General features: G+C 46.8%; 1 protein-coding gene across 2 annotated transcripts; it reads left to right on the top strand.

Moving 5' to 3' along the window:
* Positions 1-2646: 2646 nt before the first annotated feature.
* NIFK (nucleolar protein interacting with the FHA domain of MKI67) lies at positions 2647-12970 on the top strand. Of its 2 annotated transcripts, none has more exons than XM_023185219.2 (7): positions 2647-2920; positions 4023-4064; positions 7771-7879; positions 8943-9154; positions 11491-11550; positions 11669-11737; positions 12113-12970. In XM_023185219.2, exons 1-7 carry the CDS (start codon positions 2816-2818, stop codon positions 12299-12301), a joined length of 786 nt encoding a protein of 261 aa, XP_023040987.2. In that variant the 5' UTR covers positions 2647-2815; the 3' UTR covers positions 12302-12970. The 2 variants fall into 2 exon arrangements, with proteins under 2 accessions (XP_023040987.2, XP_023040986.2); XM_023185218.2 differs by having other exon boundaries at positions 2651-2920; positions 3927-4064.
* Positions 12971-13328: the final 358 nt, after the last annotated feature.

Below are 13328 nucleotides of genomic sequence, written 5' to 3'. Positions count from 1 at the left end.
GCCTGTAATCCCAGCACTTTGGGAGGCCGAGACGGGCAGATCACGAGGTCAGGAGATCGAGACCATCCTGGCTAACACGGTGAAACCCCGTATCTACTAAAAATACAAAAACTAGCCGGGCGAGGTGGCGGGCGCCTGTAGTCTCAGCTACTGGGGAGGCTGAGGCAGGAGAATGGCGTAAACCCGGGAGGCGGAGCTTGCAGTGAGCTGAGATCCGGCCACTGCACTCCAGTCCGGGCAACAGAGCAAGACTCCGCCTCAAAAAAAAAAAAAAAAAAAGACAGTGAGAGGTGACAGCGTGCTAGCAGCCCTCGCTCAATCTCGGCCTCCGCTCTGGCCGCGCTGGAGGAGCTCTTCAGCCCTGTGGCTGCACTGTGGGAGCCCCTCTCTGCGCTGTCCCAGCAGGCTCCCTCTGCTTGAGGGGAGGTGTGGAGGGAGAGAGGCAGGCAGGAACCCGGGCTGCCTGCGGAGCTGGAGGGCCAGCGCGAGTTCTGGGTGGGCGCAGGCTCGGCCAGCCCTGCACTGGAGCGGCAGTGAGGGGCTTAGCACCCAGGCTAGCAGCTGTGGAGGGTGTGCCAGGTTTCCCATCAGTGCCAGCCCACCCACGCTGTGCTCGAATTCTTGCCAGGCCTCAGCTGCCTCCCCCAGGGCAGTGCTAGGGACCTGCAGCCCGCCATGCCCCACCGTGGGCTCCCGTGCAGCCTGAGCCTCCCCAATGGGTGCAGCCCCCTGCTGGGTGGTGCCCGTTCCCATCCACCACCCAAGGGCTGAGGAGTGCAGGCACACGGCGCGGGACTGGCGGGCAGCTCTGCCTGTGTCCCCTGTGCTGGATCCACTAGGGGAAGCCAGCTGGGCTCCTGAGTCTGGTGGGGACTTGGAGAACTTTTATGTCTAGCTACAGATTGTAAATACACCAATCAGCACTGTGTCTAGCTCAAGGTTTGTAAACACACCAATCAGCACTCTGTTAAAATGGACCAATTAGCTCTCTGCAAAATGGACCAATCAGCAGGATGTGGGTGGGGTCAGATAAGTGAATAAAAGAAGGCTGCCCCAGCCAGCAGTGGCAACTTGCTTAGGTTCCTTTGTAGGCTGTGGAAGCTTTGTTCTTTTGCTGTTGCAATGAATGTTGCTGCTGCTCACTCTTTGGGTGTGCACCGCCATTATGAGCTGTAACACCACAAAGGTTTACAGCTTCACTCCTCAAACCAGCAAGACCACGAACCCACCAGGAGGCATGAACAACTCCAGACCCACGGCCTTTAAGAGATGTAACACCACAAAGGTCTGCAGCTTCACTCCTGAAGCCAGTGAGACCACAAACCCACCAGAAGGAACAAACTCTGAACATGTCCGAACATCAGAAGGAACAAACTCTGGACACACCATCTTTAAGAACTGTAACACTCACCACGAGGGTCTGTGGCTTCATTCTCAAAGTCAGGGAGACCAAGAATCCACCAGTTCTGGACACAAAAGGTGTAAACAGCCACAGCCTCGCTTAAAACCCAACCACTCCCTCGCATTTACAACAAAACCCCAGTTTCATACTTTGACACCACACAGAGCCATGGGACTCCAGCCTGCCCCCTCGGAGCTCTTCCCTCCTATGTTGGGCTCCAATCCCACTGCCCGGTCCTCCTTTCTATACCTAGGAACACATGTGTAGGCCTGTCTGATCCAGTAGATGGCAGGGCCTCAGTTCTCCAGACCCTGCTCCTTAGCCTTCAGGCTTCGCTGCCAATGCCACCTCCTAAGGGGGACTCTACTGCGTCACCCAGTGTGCCTCTCCCCCACGAGGCTCTTCCATCTCTCAAAGCAGCCATGCTGCCCCAGGCTGTAAGTTCTCTAAAGGTCGCCACACAGGAGGGGCTCACACACTAGTGAGTGAAAGAATAACCAAATTAGGGCTGGGCACGGTGGCTCACGCCTGTTATCCCAGCACTTTGGGAGGTTGAGGCGGGTAGATCACCTGAGGTCAGGACTTCCAGACCAGCCTGACCAATATGGTGAAAACCCATTTCTACTAAAAATAAGCCAGTCCGGCGTGGTGCGGATGCCAGTAATCCCAGCTACTCCGGAGACTGAGGCAGGAGAATCACTTGAACTCTGAAGGCAGAAGTTGCAGTGACTTCAGATTGTGCCATTTCACTGCAGCTGGGGCAACCAGAGCGAAACTCTGTCTCGAAAATAATAATAAGCAAATTGAGGAATGTGAGCAGCATCTCAAGGGCACAGGTACTGTTCTGTAATTTTAGACCGCCTTTCAAAGTAGGCGTGAAGGTAATTGTTTCAGGCACTCTTAAGCCAAGCCAATCGGCGCCGTGAAGGTAATTGTTTCAGGCACTCTTAAGCCAAGCCAATCGGCGCCCCTACAGCGGAGGGCGTGGAAGCTCCCCCAGCCGCAGACCCCACGGCTGCCCCCTCCACCGCTCCGTCCACCACCCCCGCCCCGCCCCCCCCCCCCCCCCCCGCGTCCCGTTCCCCACCCGCGCCTCGGCGCAACTCACGTCCGTTGCCGCGCCTCCGCGAGACTCATGCGTCTCCCCGCCCCTCGCCAGGCCTCGTGCCCCGCCCTCGCACCGCGGCACAATTTATGCCCAGTCCCGCGCCCCGCGCCTCGTGCCCCACCCCCGCTTCTCCGTGCAACTCCTGCTCCAACCCCGCGCGCGACTCATGGCCCTCCCCACCCGTCGCCACGCCTCGCCTCCGCGCTTCGCCACGCCCCTGTCCTGCCTCTACTTCCGCCTCAGAGGAGCTGGGAGCCCGTCGTTTCCGGGAGCGCCGCGTGGAGTTAGTGTTGGTCGCTTTTGGCATGGCGGCTTTTTCTGGCCCAGCTGGGCAGATGCTGTCGCTTAACCCGCAGGAAGATGCCGAGTTTCAAAAGGAGGTGGCGCAGGTTCGCAAGCGTATAACCCAGGTGAGCAGGCACCCTGGTCCAGGCTGCGAGCGGGGGCGACGGACAGGTCTAGGGGGTATCTGGGGTTGCGCGGTTCCCCGCCCGAACTCCCTTTGCCTTCGCTCACGCCTTCATTACTTCCAGAGTATCCCTAGCGGATTTGACCGAATCAGGGATCCACCTCTTAAGCTTGCAGGCCACGGTTTCTGAGACTAAAGGGGTTACGCTGGTCGGTAAATGATGGAGAGATTTGGCCGCTGAGGCCTTGGAGCCTTCATGTGGAGGGTAAGGGGGAAGTATTGGGGTGAGGGAAGCAGTGGAGGGAACCAGCTGTAGGGAATAGGTTCCCATATCACAGGTTATCTCCAGGTTAGACCTGTCACGCTTCCGCGTTTCCCCCGAAAATGGGAGTCCCAGACTTAACACATTCGGGAGGTTTGTATGCCGGGTTGGTGATCTGGGAGTTATTAAAATAGAGTAGTTGCCAGGTTCCGCTTGCTGACTAGGGCCCCTGACATCGCTTATACTTTCTGTGGTTTTTAGCATAAAATACACAGGAAAACGTAGAAGTTCTTGTTACAGAGGTAAGAGTATGATGGTTGAGACGCTGAAAGGCTAATCTGTATTGTGAGAGTTAACAAGCGTCTTGAAAATTTTTCGATGAAGTGCGAGTAAACAGTAATATGCATACAAAATTGAAGGCTATATTTATGTAGAGTTCTCCGGGCAGAAGATCTAAAATGGCTTGTTCAAAGATGTCCTTGCTTATCCGTTGATTGATGTAGTCATTGAGCACTAATATTATAATGGGTGCTGGGATGCCAGGCTGGAAAGATAGTTGATTACTGCTTGACCATGGCCTTTGTGGGGAGACAGACACTAAACAGCCACTTCTTTAATTACTACTGTGGCAAGTGGAAATGCAGAGTAGGTTCTTGGGCCTAGGGCTAGGGGTTTTGTAAGTTTTGTTACAATGTGATTTTCTTATTTAAAAAATATTTAATTTACCTGGTCTTTATGTCTTCAGCGAAAAAAACAAGAAAAACTTACTCCTGGAGTAGTCTATGTGCGCCACCTACCTAACCTACTTAACGAAACCCAGATCTTTTCATATTTCTCCCAGTTTGGCACTGTGACACGGTTCAGACTGTCCAGAAGTAAAAGGGTAAGATTTTTAAAGTTGGATTTGATGTTTTGTTTTTCAAATGTGTATGATTCTTGACATCAAAGAGCACATTCACGTACACATTACTGCTTATCAGATTTCATTCCAAAAAGGAGAGTGGAGGTTTAGAATCTGAAACAGCCACAGGAGCAAAATCAATATTATTGTAAAAGTTTGTTTTTTATATTTCTCCAAATCCTTACATTAAATTAACAGTCCTGGTAGATGAACTTCAATATGAGGCCCAGGTTTATACATCTTTTTGTATTAGCCTCTGATACAAGCATCCTTATAATAGCAAAGGTTTATATAGTGAATAGTTAGAGATGAGGACTCTGGAGTTGGACTGCCGAGGTTTAGGGCCAGGCTCTACACTTTACTAGAGTGATATGACCTTACCATGCTTCAGTGTTGTGATCTGTTAAATATGAGTAAAACTTCCTGGGAGTATTTAGTCAAAGGTTAAATGAAATATTGAATATAAAGTCCTTGGCACACAATAAACACTAAGTATAATTACTGTTGTGTCATGCCTTCTGATGAGAAAAAGCTGAACGTAGCTTGTTTCAGTAGAAGAGTGACCCACTTTATTTTCTTTCCCCACACATAAACTTTGGTTGTAGCCATAGGCACCTATTTGATTTAGCATCTAGGGGATAGGGTGTGCATCCATCATCTGTTAGTTGTCCTAAAGATACAGATTATAGGTAGAATTGAGGTCCCTTTTGTACCCTTCCCAGTGCTCTTCACCTTTTCCTTTAATTAGGGAATTAAATTCACAAATTCCGTTTTCTTTTTTTTGAGACAGAGGCTTGCACTGTCACCCGGGCTGGAGTGCAATGGTGCGATCTCAGCTCACTGCAACCTCCGCCTCCCAGGTTCAAGTGATTCTCCTTGCCTCCCCCTCCCAAGTAGCTGGGATTACAGGCACCTGCCACCACACCTGGCTACTTTGTTGTGTGTGTTTTTAGTAGAGACAGGGTTTCATTAGTTGGCCAGGCTGTTCTCGAACTCCTGACCTTGTGATCCTCCCACCTCTGCCACCCAAAGTGCTGGGATTACAGGCGTGAGCCATCGCTCCTGGCCACAAATTCAGTTTTCATTGCTATATATGTTTATAAGTTTTTACTGTATCTATGTATATATGTGCTACAATACGTATGTGTACATATATAAATGTACATATAGTATTATTTTAAAATTATATTATTTGTATCATTCTTCAGCTGAATTTTTTTACTCATCCGTGTAACTAGTGCCTTTGTTATCATCATTGCTTGTTACTTAGGTAACTAAAGTTTATCCACGCTCCTATTGAACATTAGGTTTTGTTTTGAGTTTTTTTTTTTCCTGAGACAATCTCACTCTTGTCACCAGGCAGCTGTAGTGCAGTGGGATGATCTCGGCTCACTGCAGCCTCCGCCTCCCAGATTCAAGTGATTCTCCTGCCTCATCCTCCTAAGTGGCTGAGATTACAGGTACTGGCCACTGCACCTGGCTAATTTTTATATTTTCAGTAGAAACGGTGTTTCACCATGTTTTGGCCAGGCTGGTCTCAAACTCCTGACCTCAGGTGATCTGCCCACCTCAGCCTCCCAAGGTGCTGAAATTACAAGTGTGAGTGAGACACTGTGCCTAGCCTGAACATTAGGTTTTTTACTATTTATAACTTTACATGAAGCTGCTAGGAACAATCTTTGTGCAGGTATAAGCAGATTTTTCTAGAAGAGCGTTTTGCAGACTGGCTCACAATAACAAGTAAGTTTTTACCATCACAGAGAAGATGAGGGTTTTCAAAAGTTTTATAGCACAAACCAGCACACATACACATGCATGTAAGCATAACTGAAATAAAAGCCAAATGAGACAATATTTAAACTTGTTTTGTGTGATTCGCTGATTTTCTATTTCATTCTATTCAGGGGTTTTTTGGTTGTTATTTTGTTTCGCTTGAGACGGAGTCTCGCTCTGTCGCCCGTGCTGGAGTGCAGTGGCGCAGTTCCTCAGCTGACTGTGACCTCTGCCTCCCAGGTTCAAGCGATTCTCCTGCCCCAGCCTCCAGACTAGCTGGGATTATAGGTGCCCGCCACCATGCCTGGCTAACTTTTCCTTTTTTTTTTGAGACAGAGTCTCGCTCCATCACCCAGGCTGGAGTGCAGTGGCGTGATCTTGGCTCACTGCAAGCTCTGCCTCCCGGGTTCATGCCATTCTCCTGCCTCAGCCTCCCGAGTAGCTGGGACCACAGGCGCCCGCCACCACACCCAGCTAATTTGTATTTTTTTTAGTAGAAAGGGGGTGTCACTGTGTGAGTCAGGATGGTCTCGATCTCCTGACCTCATGATCCGCTTGCCTTGGCCTCCCAAAGTGCTGGAGTTACAAGCGTGAGCCACCGTGCTGGCTTTTTTTTTTTTCCCCCAAAACGGAGTCTCACTCTTGCCCAGGCTGGAGTGCAGTGGCACGATCTTGGCTCACTGCGCCCTCAGCCTCTCGGGTTCAAGCGATTCTCCTGCCTCAGTCTCCTGAATAGCTGGGATTATAGGCGCATGCCACCACCCCCGGCTAATTTTTGTATATTTAGTAGAGATGGGGTTTCACCATATTGGTCAGGATGGTTTCGAACTCCTGACCTCAGGTGGTCCTCCCACCTCAGCCTCCCAAAGTGCGGGGATTACAGATGTGAGCCACTGTACCTGGCCTAATTTTTGTATTTTTAGTAGAGACAGGATTTCACCATTTTGGCCAGGCTGGTCTCGAACCCCTGACCTCAGGTGATCCACCCAACTCGGCCTCCCAAAGTGCTGGGATTATAGGCATGAACCACCTCACTTGGCCTACTTCTTCTTTTTTGAGATGGAGTCTTGCTCTGTCGCCCAGGCTGGAGTGCAGTAGCACGATCTCAGCTCGCTACAACCTCCGCCTCTCGGGTTCAAGCGATTCTCCCAGCTCTGCCTCCTGAGTAGCTGGGATTACAGGTGCATGTCACCAAGCCCAGCTAATTTTTTGTATCTTTAGTAGAGATGGTGTTTCACTGTGTTGGCCAGGCTGATCTCGAACCCCGGACCGCCTCGGCCTCCCAAAGTGAATTTTTTGTATTTTTAGTAGAGATGGGGTTTCACCATGTTGACCAGGCTGGTCTTGAACTCCTGACCTCAGGTGATCCACCCTCCTCAGCCTTCCAAAGTGCTAGGATTACAGGCGTGAGTCACTACGCCTGGCCTTCCCCTCCCTTTTGAGTGTTGAGATTATAAATGGATTTTGAGGGATTTAAATTTTTCCAAGAATCCGCCTGTTGAAGATAATTAAGCTGAGACTCAGTTGTGGAAGTGTCCAAGTTGCTTGTTACTGACACAACTGGTGCTAGAAATGAGCCTCCTGATTCCCACTGTTAAGCCATGTGGCTTTTAAGTTGAAGACTTTTTTTATACCATGGGGTGTTGTTACTGAATAAATTCCAGCCATAGGAACTGTGTATTTATCACATGTAACCAAAATCCCAAGAATACCACAAAATCAGCTGTGTGTCCAGATTCTTGCATCTTTTCTTTTTCCCATAACAGTCCCCAGAATATGTGAATTGAAGTTAGAATTAAGTGTGTGGTAATATTTGATAAGGGGCTAATATACATTATTTAAAATAATGGCATTTTAGGAATTTGATGATGCATTCAAATTTGATCTACTTTTTGTGGCGAATTCTCTGTTGCAGACTGGAAATAGCAAAGGCTATGCATTTGTGGAGTTTGAGTCTGAGGATGTTGCCAAGATAGTTGCTGAAACAATGAACAACTACCTGTTTGGTGAAAGACTCCTGGAGTGTAAGTGCTCCTGTCTTACTGCAGGGTTGCCTGGGTGGCTGCTGTTGGTGGGTGGCTGTGGTGGGAAGGGCGCCTTGCCCAGCTGCTTGGACATGCCACTTCATCTCTGGGATGACTCTTACAGAATGGTGCAGGGACTTCAGTGTATGTTGCAGGCAGATTCTAATTGGAATTTTAAAATCTCCCAGCCTGAGAGCTGTTTTTACCCTCAATGGAACTGAACAAGTTACCTTGGGGACACACGGGAGGAGCAGCTAATCCATCCTTATGGGCTGTGAAAGGCTTCTCTGAGGAAGTAGCATTGACATTGAAACCTGAAGACTAAACAGGAGTGAGTCAGGTGAAGGGGACAGCAGTGAAGACAGACCATTCCTGGCTGAGGGACAGTGAATGCCAAACCAAAGGTGCCTAACCATTCGGCTGTGAGAGAATGTGAGGAAAAGTAGCAAGAGATGAGGGAGCAGGAAGAGGCTTCAGGTCAGGTTACTGAGGGCCTTCTAAGTCAGCCAGTTCAGAATTTATCATGAGGGCAGTGGGGATAGCATCAAAGGTCAGGAATCACGTTGCAAAATCTGTCTAAATGGCAGTGGCTGCAGCTCTTCCACATAAGAGAAGCCAGAGGGAGCAGAGGAGCAATAGCACCAGATGAGTAGTTCGTCTTGCAGGAAGCAGCCAGTGCAGGTTCGTCCTACAGAAAGGAGCTACCCTGCAGAAAGGAGCCAGCGCAGCCCCTACCCTGCAGTCCGGAGGGTACAGAGAGCATCCCTGTCCAGATCCTGCTGCCCTTGGGAGCCAAAGCGAAGTTTCTGGCCTCCCTGTGCCCATGGTAGCATGTGGCCGTCTTAGGTACCCAAGTTCACAGCTGATGAGGCTGACCAGGTAGTGTCTCTATTCACTTCCCATTGCTGTGAGAGAAGCTGGGATTACAGGTGTAAGCCACTGTACCCAGCCACATCATTTTGTTATGTGAGGAATGGCACTGGGGAGATTCTAAAGTTAACATTAAAATCTCTTTCCTACCGTTTGGTTGAAACTTTTTATGTTTTTTTCTTTTTAAAAATAGGTCATTTTATGCCACCTGAGAAAGTACATAAAGAACTCTTTAAAGACTGGAACATTCCATTTAAGCAGCCATCACATCCATCAGTGAAGCGGTATAATCGGAATCGGACACTAACACAAAAGCTACGGATGGAGGAGCGATTTAAAAAGAAAGAAAGATTACTCAGGAAGAAATTAGCTAAAAAAGGAATTGATTATGATTTTCCTTCCTTGGTAAATATTCATGAAATCTTTTTTGTGGTTTGTTGTGGGGAGGGGAAGGGGCGACTTTGTACCTTGTAAAGGACCTAGCCTAGTGCTTATCACAATCTTGGCTCACTTCAACCTCCACATCCTGGGTTCAAGCGATTCTCCTGCCTGTAGCCTCCCAAGTAGCTGGGATTACAGGTGCACACCACCATGCCTGGCTAGTTTTTACATTTTGAGTAGAGACAGGGTTTCTCCATGTTGGCCAGGCTGGTCTCGAACTCCTGACCTCAGGTGATCCACCCACCTCAGCCTCCCAAAGGGTTGGGATTATAGGCGTGAGCCACTGTGCCCAGCCAGTTTTTTGACTAAACTTTTTTTTTCTTTCTTTTTTTGGAGACAAGAGTCTTGCTCTATTGCCCAGGCTGGAGTGCAGTGGCACAATCTCAGCTCACTGCAACCTCCACCTCCCAGGTTCAACTGATTCTCCTTCCTCACCCTCACGAGTAGCTGAGATTACAGGTGTGCACTACCATACCTGGCTAATTTTTTGTATTTTTAGTAGAAATGGGATTTCACCATGTTGGTCAGTCAGGTCTCGAACTCTTGACCTCATGTGATCCGTCCACCTCGCCTCCAGAAGTGCTGAGAGTACAGGTGTGAGCCACCATGCCTGGCCTGACTAAACTTTTGAAACATTCCACGTAGGTTCTTCCTAAAACATTATGAGACCAGATTCTGTTATTTCCATTATACAGAAGAGGAAAGTTGTTTTTTGTTGTTGTTGTTTGAGACAGAGCCTCTGTTGCCCAGGCTGGAGTGCAGTGGCAGAATCTCGGCTCACTGCAAACTCCTCCCACGTTAAAGTGATTCGCCTGTCTCAGCCTCCCAAGTGGCTGGAATTACAGGCGCCCACCTCCAGGCCCAGCTACTTTTTGCATTTTTAGTAGAGACAGGATTTCACCATGTTGGCCAGGCTGGTCTCGAACTACCGACCTCGTGTGATCCACCCGCCTTGGCCTCCTAAAGTGTTAGGATTACAGGAGTGAGCCACCGTACCCGGCTAGAAGAGGAAACTTCTTTTAAGGAGATAATCTGATTTGTTTAACTTACATAATCTGTTTTTTAAGTTACTGAAGTAAACCCACTATTTAACTGAAAACTATAATACTCTTAGATTGCCATTTATTAGCCAACTGAGGTAGTGTGTGTCTGTAGTCCTTGCTACTCAGGAGGCTGAGGCAAGAGGATCTCCTGAGCCTAGGATTTAAAGTTTACAGTGAGCTGTGATTGTACCATTGCACTCCAGCCTCAGCAATAGAGCAAGACCATATCTCTAAAAAAAGAAAAAGATTGTCATTCAGAGGTGACACTGCCAGAATTAAGTCTTTGATTTACTGTATGCTATAAGTAAATACCAAAACACTGAACATTTCGTCCATCTGTCACGGTAAGGAGAGCTGTGTCTTTTATTATAGATCAAGAATGAAGCTCATTATGGTATGGCTAGTATAGGTAAGGGTCTTATTCTTTTCTTTTCTTTTTTGAGACAGTCTCCCTCTGTTGCCCAGGCTGGAGTGCAGTGGCGCTATCTTGGCTCACTGCAACCTCCGCCTCCCCGGTTCAAGCGATTCTCCTGCCTCAGCCCCCTGAGTAGCTGGGACTACAGGTGCACACCACCACACCCAGCTAATTTTTTGTATTTTTTTAGTAGCAACGGAGTTTCACCATGTTAGCTACCCTGGTCTCGAACTCCTGAGATCCACCCACCTCGGCCTCCCAAAGTGCTGAGATTATAGGTGTGAGCCACTGGGCCAGCCAATTTACTAGGTTTTTAACCTTATCCAGAAACTAGATGACTGTTATTCTCCTTTGGCTCAATTCTCGGTGGTTAACTTTTTGCCCAAATTCCAAATATTGTCTTTAATAGTATTAGAACATTTCACCACGGCCTTAGGCCCTGGTGCTCTTGTGAACCATTTGGGAACTGAGACAGTGAAACTTGGTAAGAGGCATGCAAGCACTGCTTTTCCTGTACCCTGTTTGTGACTTAGTGGAGATGGGGGTGGCCTGCCTTTGCACATTCTTCTTGCTTGCACCCTCCTGAATTCAGGATTCTGTGAATCAGTGAGCTCTAGGTTTTGGCCTTCCCTTCAACCTCTGCAGCTCTGTCAGTTCCTCTACTGGGTTTTTCCTAGTTTTGCCCTTTACTTGAGATAATTCACTATATTTATGAGTTTTGATTTTTAAATTGAAATACTCTGTCATTTAGGGAGGATTTATTAATAATATATATGAGGATCTAATGCTAAGTTTAGAAAGAAAAGATATGAGATTGTCAATTTATAACTTCTTTATTAAAGATTTTACAGAAAACGGAAAGTATTTCAAAAACTAATCGTCAGACGTCTACAAAAGGCCAGGTAAAATGTTTTTTATCATTTTACATGTAAGATATTAGAGAAGGAGAAATAGGAAAACATTCAAGACTACCATAGCTGATCAGTATTCAAATTGATATCTTTTAAAATTTATTTTAAGGTTTTACGTAAGAAGAAGAAAAAAGTCCTAGGTACTCCTGACACTCTTGAGAAGACTGTGGATAGCCAGGTAAAATGGTTTTCAATCTTCCGGGTACCAGATATTATAGAAATAATTTGAAGAAGGAAAAGTAGTTTCTGCTACTCTCATTTTAAGATTTCAAATTAAATATTGTGACATTTGGTAGATCTTTATTGTTGATTTAGCAATCTTCTGCCTAAAACCTTGTAATGGAACATGCTATATTTGTTAATTGTGAATTTCTGTACTAATTTTGATAGGCATCTGAGTTCTTTATTCTTTACAATAGTATCACCAAAAGATGGAAACAGACCTAAAATAATGGGGCACAACTTGTAAAAATAGAGGAGAGGTGATATTTTTGGGGTAAGTGATAATCTTGGTCTACATTTCTGTATTACAATCTTTACTTGTTGAATCCAGGGCCCCACACCAGTTTGTACACCAACATTTTTGGAGAGGAGAAAATCTGAAGTGGCTGAACTGAATGATGATGATAAAGATAATGAAATAGTTTTCAAACAGCCCATATCCTGTGTAAAAGAAGAAATACAAGAGACTCAAACACCTACACATTCACGGAAAAAAAGACGAAGAAAAAGCAATAAGTGATTTTCAGTGTATTATATTTCTTCTGAAAAATATAATATTTTTATGAGAGTGGACTTTGTATTTTACTAGGTGCAATGAAATGCAACCTTTGACAAGATTTTCAGAGGAAAAATACACTGTTTGGTCAAGTTAAGAAAAGCAGTCTGTAATTTTGGATTGCCTGCCCTTGGCTGAAATACAGGGGTGCATACCAGCTTGCATTGGGTTGGCTGACACTGCCTCTTTGTCCTGGCCTCTAGTTTTCTTTTGATGTTTCATAGCTATCCTTAGTTTACTCTGCCTGGGTAGAAAGTTAACCACTAACTGCAGGTTTAAGTACTAAACTGCAGCCTTTTCTGTCACCAGCAGTTAAAGACCACCAATCTTGTTTGTCTACCTACATGGTTTGTCAGTGACATTTAACTCATGGGGATGCTTTAGATTTCAACGTGAAATGGTTAAAGCTGGAAGTTTATATGTAGAGTGAGAAGGCAGTTCCAGTGTTAGCACAGGTTTGTTTTATGTGTTCAGATTTTAATCGAGATTCAAAAATGACTAATTTTTACCAATAATGTTACGTTAGTTTTGGTTGTGCTAGCATGGATTAATAACCACCATTTTATACCAGTATCATCAGTGAGGAATTGTATTTCAAGATTCAAACAATAACCAGCAATTAAACTTTTTTCTTTTTTTTGTTTGTTTGTTTGTTTGTTTGTTTGTTGAGACGGAGTCTCGCTCTGTCGCCCAGGCTGGAGTGCAGTGGCCAGATCTCAGCTCACTGCAAGCTCCGCCTCCCGGGTTTACGCCATTCTCCTGCCTCAGCCTCCCAAGCAGCTGGGACTACAGGCGCCCGCCACCTCGCCTGGCTAGTTTTTTTTTTTTTTGTATTTTTAGTAGAGACGGGGTTTCACCGTGATAGCCAGGATGGTCTTGATCTCCTGACCTCGTGATCCGCCTGTCTCGGCCTCCCAAAGTGCTGGGATTACAGGCTTGAGCCACCGCGCCCGGCCTAAACTTTTTTCTACGATATATTTGTTTGCGAGTA

This window comes from Piliocolobus tephrosceles, chromosome 11 (assembly GCF_002776525.5).
Source record: "Piliocolobus tephrosceles isolate RC106 chromosome 11, ASM277652v3, whole genome shotgun sequence".
In the NCBI taxonomy this organism is placed as follows: Eukaryota; Metazoa; Chordata; class Mammalia; order Primates; family Cercopithecidae; genus Piliocolobus; species Piliocolobus tephrosceles.
The sequence above is the reverse complement of the archived record's forward strand: the minus strand, read 5'-3'. Positions and strand labels throughout refer to the sequence as shown.